Source organism: Larus michahellis, chromosome 1, assembly GCF_964199755.1.
Source record: "Larus michahellis chromosome 1, bLarMic1.1, whole genome shotgun sequence".
Taxonomy (NCBI): Eukaryota; Metazoa; Chordata; class Aves; order Charadriiformes; family Laridae; genus Larus; species Larus michahellis.
Window position 1 is genome coordinate 83,577,234 of NC_133896.1, and position 9,737 is coordinate 83,586,970.

Consider the following 9,737-nt stretch of genomic DNA (forward strand, 5'->3'; position numbering starts at 1 on the left):
ACGATGTTCGTTTGCAGGTATTCAGTGTTTTGCATCCCATTTGCTGCGTGCGCTGGGCTAGCACTCCTGGCACACCCTGTACCAGCGAGGCAGAAGCATTACAGCTGTCACAGCTGACGCACCTGGCCCAGTTGAGCACCCAGACTAACCGGCTTAGACAGACCTCTGGAGCAAGGAGGCCGGACAAACAGGGATAAAGGCATGACAGAGAGAGGGAGGGGAATGGGACCCACTACGGGGCAGAGCACCAATGATTTTCTCAAATAAATTTCAGCCTGCAAGATGGGGCCTCTTATCCATCTTTTTCTTTCAACCTTGCTCTGAAGTGAGAATTTCCACACTTTACCTCCGTGGTTCCCGACATCCACCATGGGTGCTACCTCTGGACCATCTCCCAGCTGCCTTTGCAGGATGCTTCCAAGGAAAGCCCGGCATCACTGTGGCACCTGACACTGTCTGGGTAGCATCCCTGCAGTGGGAAGTAGAAAATGTGGTAATGTGGCCATCCTGACAGTAGAAATGTCCGCATTCAGTCCCAAGGCATAGGTTGTCCCTGTCCTTTCCCACCTGCATACCTCCAGCTCCACATGTGCTCACACTGCTGTTTTCACAGCACCCACTTTCCCTCCTATCTGCTTAAAACCTCAGGCTCCTCCAGGGGAGAAATTAACCTATTTCCATGTTTGAACAAAACTTAGCACTAGCTGAGTTCTTCATTTGGACTAAGGTAGCAGTTAAAGAAGAACAGCAGTTCTGAGTTTGCTGAAATGTTTTTGGTCTTCAAATTCAGCTCCATTTTTTCTTCCCTCTAAACTAAGCAAAATCTGTAAGACTCTGCAGCTAATTCTTTACTTCGAAAAGCTTGACTGGTCAAACATCTCAGAACAATATTGAGATCTAAAAAAGCAATGTATGGTAAGAGTCACAGAAATATTGTTACTATTGATGCAACAGCGTGAAAGAGAAAAAAGATTGTCGTCACCTCTATGAGACTAACAGACACAGCTGACAAAGTAAGCAAGCTTTCATACACCTGGTTACTTTGTCAACAGCTGAATCGGTAGGAGAAGGTAAGTGGTATACCAACAGAAGGAATAAATGGATCAGCCCAAAATAAAAAAGAAAATGGACTGTTACAAAAACCCCCACATGCAGTGGGTTTAAATAAGTTTAAAACAAAACCAAAAAAGTCTAGGAAAATGCAAGATTTGCATTATCATGCTCACAAACGGAGACTTAATTAAGTTCGCTTTACCCCAGCAGCTTAAACAGAACACAGCAGTCTGGAGTTTTGCTGACCCTATGGGAAGCTTTTGAAAATGCCGAAGAATTTAGGCATGTGAAAGTTGTCTTTGCTTCTTTGACATACAAAAAAGTGAAACAGCTGCTCACAACTGGCATGTGCTAAAATGGGGTTTAAATACATTTTTCAAACACCTGAGAAGCATTTCTCTACAGCTAAGACACCAGAGAGAGATCACATCAGTGCATAATAGCAAGCACAGAAAAATGCCATGATGAATATGAAATATCAAGCCAGAAAAACTGCATTCACAAAAGAATCACAACAAATTCCAAGAGGACATACTATCCTACAAGTGCCTCTCGGATGAACTTTTGCAACAGTTTCTGAGGTATGCATATCCACATTTCCATGGCAGTCTAATGAAAGGGAGCAAAAGAAAACCAAAACAAACAACAACCCCTCCCAAACATTTATTTTAAAACCAGAGTGAAAAATTTTGGTGGATAATTTCAACAATAAATTAAAGCAAAACATCGCTTTAAAAAAGAGAAGAAAAAAATAACCCTTCTTTCCTCCTTTTATATTAAAGCATTTCAGATGTTGTGACCAGTAAAATATCTGTAGCCTACATTGCCTCTCAGTGAAGGCAGCGTTGTCAGTCTATTCGGTTTAAGATATGACCCTTATACACTTTGGCTAAAAAATGCTGTCATTTACACAGGTGAATATACTCTGACGCAAGTCTCTAAATTTACACAGCTGTGGCAGAAGAATTTGGCAGAGTTTTGCTTTTTTTAAACAATAAAAGAAAAATCAGATCAGCTTCTGCTGTTGGTTACAGTTGTATCAACCCATAATATGTTTGGTGCTGATGGCACTGCTCCACAGGCTGTTAATGAAACTAAGAATTTTTGCATACTGTGTCCAACTAGGGACTGTAACTGAACCTAAGACTGCTACAATTAAAATCCTCAGGTTTCTTTGTAAAAAAAAATAATACTGATTTATTCTTTGGTACTATTTTCAGTTTTGTATTAATTTTTGAAAGAAACCTTAATCCGGTCTAGTTTTATGACCTGTTATTCCTATCATCATTGTTTTACCCATATACTCAGTATCCCATCAGTACAGCATTTTCATACAATAAATGGAACCCTATTTTTTTAAATCAGAAAATTTGTAAAGCTGCAGGACGCTGGCAGGACAACTGAAAAGCAGGTATTGTGTCTTGGAACATTTTTTAACATTGATATCCATTTATTACTTTTCAGCTTGGTCATGATCTTTTATAGATCTTCCAAGCTTGCTTGCTCTACCTGAACTAATAAAAATGTGCCAATACGAGTGATTTCAGGTTTGATTCAGATCCTAGATCTACTGGCTATGCCTCTGTAAAAGACTGCCAGCTAGATGTGCAATGCAGGAAAGAAATACGCAGTTTTAAAGCATTTTACAGGTAATGTTCAGCTGTTTGGCCAACTTTAAATTATTTAGGTGACTCCAAATGAAAGAGGAGAAAGAAAAGGGGACAGCTTATCTGAAGTGCGTTGTGCTCATATCAAGTTTCCTTTGCTTAAATGGGGCGACACAATTATCAGCCCAACAGGCTCACTGCACCTTAATGAAGGGGGAATCAGGCCCACGACAACCTAATATCAGCTTTTGATACACTTGCAAAATATTTTAGCAGTATTTGATCTTTCCACTAAATCAGAATGTACTTTGGAAACTGGGAGGGAACGTGGGAATCTGAACAAACATATCTGAGAAAAAAAGACAATGCAGGTCTGAAGGGTCATTCCCTTCAGTAAAAGCAAAGTGCAGTGGATTGCTCTTCCTGGATATAACAGTAGGGGCGTGGGAAGCTTTCAGATGTCACAGGGTTGTAGATAACATTTGAACATATGATTAGCTTTCATGAGCTGTCTTTAGAAACCTTACATTTTTCCCCCCCGCACCTTAGCCAGAGATCCTTCCCTTGAGGTTTCGGGACACTTAAAATGTTGCTTTCACAAAAATCAAGGATGTGGAGAAGTTTTTCCTGTGTGATGTCACTTTGCTGCCTTTTATAAGCCTCTGCAGAAAAGAAGGGAACCTATCTGAGGATTCACACTCCAGACACAGGCGACCAAGGGAAAGCGAGAAGCACAGAGGCGTATCAAGTTGCAGATACCGACCAACGGCGAGCCATGCCGCAGACCAGTCCCTACAGCTGCCTGGAGTACACACTGCTGGTACTCTGTAGCCTGAAGGCTACCTTCGCCTTTCCCAACTCCTCTCCGCTGCTGAATCCCAGCTGGGGGAATGGCGATCGCCTGATGCACCTCTACACAGATACAGAGAGGAACAGCTTCCATCTCCAAATCAATGCCGATGGCTACGTTGATGGTGTTCCTCACCAAACCATTTACAGTAAGTAGCTTACTATGGACCCTCAGTCTTCATGGGATCAGGGGAGGGAGGACAAGACTTCTGCTTTCTCGCTACCTCTAAAAAATCCCCTCCTCTCATTAGGCAGGCAGACAGAGGAGTGCAGCTATGGGATGGATAACCTACATAAGTACAATCCTCCTTTTGTTTAACAAATAAACAAAATCACTCCAAAGAAATTTAGTGCATGGGGAATTTCCTTCCTCACCTAAGAGAAGTCCTATGGCTCATGTGATAGTCTGCAAGCAAAACCTACTGGAATTATACTTCGCTTCATGATTTTTTACTCACAGCTTCTTGTGGAAGTTCCTGCCACAAGTTGGTGATGACTCCCCCCACATAGCTACTCTCCATTGCAGTGACAGTAATATCTAAGGAACTGCACTGAGGGAACTTACCACTGCAGTGGTGGAAAACTGATAGCATCCATACAATCTTTTTTTGGGGGTAGAGAGCTGATAACTACTAAAAGCAACTCTAATGCGCATAGAACATGGGTATGCAAAAGTCAGTTGAAACGGGGGAAACTGCAAAATGCCAGACCGTCACAAAAGAAGTGCTAAGCCTTTTAGTTACAGCAGGGAATAGTTACTTCTCATGAACGCCAAAGGTTCTCAAATTGCCTCATGATGGTTTATTTTCATGGAAAACTAAGGTATTCTTCTCCCTTGTTGCATACCTGGACCAAACCCAGTAGTAGAAAAATAGGGGGTTTTTTTTAAGACTTAGGGTTCTTTCATAGCATTTAAAAAGTATTTCTCTTTTAGCAAATCACAAATAGCTAGGCATCATAAAGTCATGTTTATTATTATTGTTTATTATTATAGTGTCTTCTTCATCCACTCAATTAAAAATATAAGCATATATATATAGATGTTTTTACATAAGTATATAAGGAGCAAATGGTGTTTGTATTAGTTATAATTTAGTCAAGGAAGAAAAAGGATCAAGTTCTGCTATTTTTTTTTAGGAATTACTAATTAAGCACTTGCAGGGACACTTGCACCTTCTTGTTGTTATTCTTTCTGCAATATTTAAAGATTTTATAAAACTCATTTTAAGTATGTTGGTCAAGAACCAGTGTGATGTTCTAGAGATCGACAGCCAGCAAAACACCATGTTTTGCCCATATCTGCCATGAAGCAAATACACCAGTATTTGGAATGGTGGTGCAGGAAGGGTGGAAATCAGACAATGAAAGGAGTCATGCAAAGAAGGGTGACTGAATCTCTGCCAGGTCACCATGGTGCCACTGGGACGCCAGGTAAATGAGAAGTGCAAAGTTCTGCACCAGGTCCACAATAACCCCCCACAGCCGCACAGGCCGGGAGGAAGCTGGATGTGTACAGCCCCCCTGGGTAGGACCTGAGGTGCCAGCAGGCACCGAGTCAAACATAAGTCAAAGGACACTCACTTTGAGAGGAAGGCAAACCACCTACTGTGGTCAGCAGCTCAAGGAAAGTTGTTATTCCCACTTTACTCAGCACCAGTGAAACTGCTCTTGGAGTACTTATAGCAACCCCAGTTCAAGATGGATGTGGAGAAACTGGAGCTGGTCTGGCAGAGGGTTTTCAGGGTGGTCAGGGGCCTTGAGCATGATCTATAGGGAAAGGCTAAGGGAGCTGGGCTTGTTTAATATAGCACAAAGGAGGTTAAGGATAATTTAATATCACAGGGCAGTCACAAAGATGAGGGAGACAAACACCCCTTGGTTGTGGCCGATGACAGAACTAAGAGCAAAGTCCACAGACTGTGACTGTTTGGGACTTCAGAGCAGATGTTAGGGGAAAAAAGTTGTCTTTGGGAGGTTAGGGCAGCCCTGGAACAGGGCACCTGGAGAGGTGGTGGCATCTCCATCCTGGGAGCTTTCTAAGGCTCAGGCAGACAAAGCCACAGCTAACCTGGTCTAGGGTGGTCAATAGTCCCAGTTCACATGGGAGGCTAGTTTGGACCCCAAAGAACACTTCCAGCCAGAGCATCTGTGAATCTGTAAGGCAACGGTGCAGTGTCAAACTGGGTCCTGGATTTGACATCTTTTTTTTTTCTAAACAGGTGCCCTAATGATCAAGTCTGAGGGTGCTGGCTCAGTAATAATCACAGGTGTGAAGAGTGGACGCTACCTATGTATGGACACGAAGGGAAACATTTTTGGTTCGGTGAGTGAACTTTACTAAGACTCAAGACTGAAGGCAGGTGCAGTCTGCTACTGTGGTGCCTGTCTCCTCAGCTGCGGCAAATCTGTATAGCTACAGTAGGAGCACCCACATTTAAGCGAGCTGAGGACCTGCCACTTTGGTTAAACTTTCATCTCTTCTTTGATTGCATTGAGTTGTAGAGGTGACAGAAAACAAAAGCAGTTCCTGCTTGGGTAAACAAGAGCAGAGTGAGATCCGGTGATGGACCAACCTGAATTCCTGCTGTAGCATGGAGCCGTGGGTTGGGAGTAGTTCAAACAATGCAGCCCTCTGCAATAAAACAGTATGTCATCATTATAATGCCTTTGCTGAAAACATGGGCATGCATCTCAGGTCGGTATTTGACTAAGCCTGAGTTGTCTGAGTTACAGAGCTGGCAGGTCAGGAAAAGCACCTGCTGCACGATCTCATCCCTCTTTCCGTCTTTAATTGGCACTTGTCATTCACCAAATCCCTCTGCTCACTGGTGTCATATTTTGTTCCCTAAGCATTACTTCAGTCAAGAGGACTGCGTGTTCAACCACAGGACGCTGGAAAATGGATACGATGTGTACCAGTCTCCAAAACACAACTTCCTGGTTAGCTTAGGCAGAGTTAAACAAGCTTTCTTCCCTGGTATGAATCCACCACCCTACTCTCAGTTTTTGTCCAGGAGAAATGAAATCCCTTTGTTTCGATTCAACACACCCGAGCCCCACAGAAACACTAGAAGTGCAGATGTTGATCCAATGGATCCTCACCAGATCCTGGTCCCACAGAGAAAGATCTCCTCATTCAGATCTCAGTTGCAGCAGCAAGCGGACTTTTCCCACGTGCCCAGAGAACCCATGAGAATCAACCAGAACGACGTGGTCAACCCAGATGACCCACATGCTATGATGGCTGCCAGGAGGTACGCAAGTCCTCGCTTTTATATTACAAGATAACTGTGGCCCCACCACTTATGAGTTGAAGACATGGGCTAATATAATAGGCGAAAGGAAATGTCTAGCACACTCTGTTTGAATGTCAAAATGGCTATTCGAAACCTGAAAGACATTTGGGGAAAAATTCTTAATTTCAAATTTTGAACTTACAGATGACAGTATACTGAAAAAACAAGCTGGACATTTTCCAGTTAGGGCTCTGTTTTATTGGAAAGAAGATACATTTTTGCAAAGAATAATGCCAACCAAACATTTTAGGCTCCGAATCACCTCACGTATGCATCAGTGAAAAAAAGAATTCACTTGAATGAAACAAGAAACTGGTGTTACGTTACTGATGTAACTGGGAAGAGACCCGGAGCATTTGAGATTCCAACAGAGACAGGGCATCCTCTTACTAGCACCACACCTGGCTGTGCAAGCACAGCAGACAAACTGACTGACGGTGTGTTTTATCATTTTATAAAATTTACTATATATGTTTTTAGCTGTTAAGTTGTTGGAGCTTCAATCTCTTTTCATGCCCGTAACAAGTCAAAAAATAACCACTTTGCTGTCATAGGAGCAGCATGCATGGAAAACTGGAGTAAATGACAGGAGAACAGGACAGAATCAAACGGTCTTGTTTAGAAAGAGTCATTTCGGACACTTATAGAATCCAAGCTGAAGTTTGGGAAAAAAGAGGAGAGACTCACTGTCTCTCAAGTGCTTCTCTATCACACTTATATATTCACTAAATTCTAGCATTATAACATGGAAGTTTAATGTAGAAACATTCATGAAGTTTGCATAATTCCAAGCCAGAAAGAAGTACCAGGATTACTAATAATCAATAGTGTGTTAAACAGCTTGGTTTCTCTGGCACACTGCCGAACTATACCCGCATAAAACTATTAATAGCTCGTGAAGACTGTCATCTAATGAGTGAAAATTAAGTTTGTATTTAGAAAAGGAGAATCTAAGTTTAGCATCCATGTTTCTATTTAGTTCTGAGCAGGTATCAGATGCTTTATACTTGTAAAGGTGAAATTACTTTAATATTAAGCAGGAGATTTCTGATTCTGACAAATCCTTTTCCCCAGATTGGTATATGTTATCGGTAAGTTTACTTCTTAGATTCTAACCTCCATATATACACCTGAAGTTTACAAATCTTTAGTTAAGACGCGATATCTGCAAAGCAGAGCTTTTCATTGAAATTTAGGTGTCTAATTGTTAACTGGTAGAATTCAGTATAACTTGATTGGTTTTAATGGAGCTATATTCATTTCCACAACGACTCTGAAAATCATGTATGTGCTTAGCTATTTTTCTCCCTTATTTATTTTCATTTTGATCTCATCTTCCTGTAATCTTAAGGTTGCGTAGTTTTGAAAAAGCTTTCCTTGATGTACTCTGCAGAAATCAATAGCGAGGTACCAATGAACTGCAGAAAAAAAATCAGTGTGGTAGATATTTGAGCAGAATTTTTTCGTTTGGGGTATGTGTGCATTTTCTGCATGTCAATATGCAGATTCTTATGTTTTATTTATTTAGTATATTTAGCAGCGTGGCAACAGTCTGAAAATGGTACATTTTGGTACAAGTGTGGTACAATACAAATACAAATGGTACAAGTGGTACAAGTGTGCTCATAGGAACAATGCAAAAGAGATTAGGCTAGATTCTGATCCTGTTCTTTCTGACTCGTGAAGTAATTCACGGAAGCCACTGGAGTTACAGCAGTGTAACGAAATCAAAATAAGGCCCCCTGTGTTTCTTGCTTTCATTGAAATTGTTCTGGATTTAGCGGAAGGTCTGTCCTACTGATAGCATTTAAAATAATCTCTTTTTTTTTCCCCCTACATACGTATAGATACATGACATTTCTTTATCTACAACATCCAAGAAGTTACATTAGAATAGTCATAGAACCTGATTCTGCTGTTACAACAGTTTTCCTACGTGGAGTGATTCCCAATTCATGTAAGTTTCTAGAAGCACAAGACAAGCCAAATGATTAGGATTAGACCAAGACTTCTGCCTCATAATTTATTGGTTTTTATCCTCTAAACTCATCATGTTTTTGATTAGTTTCAAAAGGAAAGGAGTAATTCTAAGAGATTTAAGAGAACTGCAGGGAGGGCAGATACTTGTGTATTTTCTTGCTTATTCAAAAGACTTTTTACCTTGCTGTCTATACAGTGGAAAGGTGTGATTCTATTTATGTGTTCTAATTTAATAATTTTACTTGATTCCTATACCATTCTTCTTGGCATTTGCTCCTTGAGAACTCTGGACAGCAATTACGTGAGCAAAGTTTTCATTTTGCATAAATTGTTGTAAGCTCCACAGAGCTGCCTAGGACTCTGAGTCAATGGACCTACAACAATTTGAATAATGAGAAGTTCCGTCTCAATCCGTACCAAATTTTGATGAGAAATGTCAGTGGGGTTAAATTTCTATACGATCTTTATATGCATAAATTAGAAGAAAGTAAGAAGGGTTGCTCACTCCACCAGTAGCCAGGGCATTTAGTCCCTAAGCTAAGAGTGAATGCACAACGGGTTTTGCATCAAAAACGTATTTCTAAATATATAGAACTGTATTGAAGTGTCAGAAGAATTAATTCTTCAAAGGAGATGCTGGCCACTACCAGCTAGTAAGAAAGCATTACTTATTTATATTGCAATATTTATTTATTTATTTGAGTGGGTCTTAAATCCTACAGAATATTTATAAATATTTATAACAGCGTAATATAGAGACTGTTTCCTTTTATAAAAGTACCAATAAACTTTTCCTTCTCTCCAAATGGTGGATTTTGTGTTGTCTGTTCAAGCCCCCCATTCCTGAAGGACTTGACTAAATAAATAGTACCAGCTGCGTTTGCAAATTTGTGTGTTCCACTGTCCCCTGTGACTTTCAGCCTCATAGATGGCAGCTTCCCAGGTGTTTCGT

At 40.9% G+C, this 9,737-nt stretch overlaps 1 protein-coding gene across 1 annotated transcript; it reads left to right on the forward strand.

Annotated features, from left to right (window-relative positions):
* Nucleotides 1-3,435: 3,435 nt before the first annotated feature.
* FGF23 (fibroblast growth factor 23) lies at nt 3,436-9,086 on the forward strand. Its single transcript, XM_074589337.1, has 3 exons — nt 3,436-3,658; nt 5,729-5,832; nt 6,360-9,086. The coding sequence occupies exons 1-3, from the start codon at nt 3,436-3,438 to the stop codon at nt 6,795-6,797; spliced, it is 765 nt and encodes a 254-aa protein (XP_074445438.1). The 3' UTR covers nt 6,798-9,086.
* The last annotated feature ends 651 nt before the right edge of the window (nt 9,087-9,737 follow it).

Coding starts and splice junctions, on each gene's coding strand:
- FGF23 (XM_074589337.1), top strand. CDS start 3,436: ATGCCGCAGACCAGTCCCTACAGCTGCCTGGAGTACACACTGCTGGTA. Junction 3,659..5,728: donor TCCTCACCAAACCATTTACA/GTAAGTAGCTTA, acceptor TTTTCTAAACAG/GTGCCCTAATGATCAAGTCT. Junction 5,833..6,359: donor AGGGAAACATTTTTGGTTCG/GTGAGTGAACTT, acceptor TTGTTCCCTAAG/CATTACTTCAGTCAAGAGGA.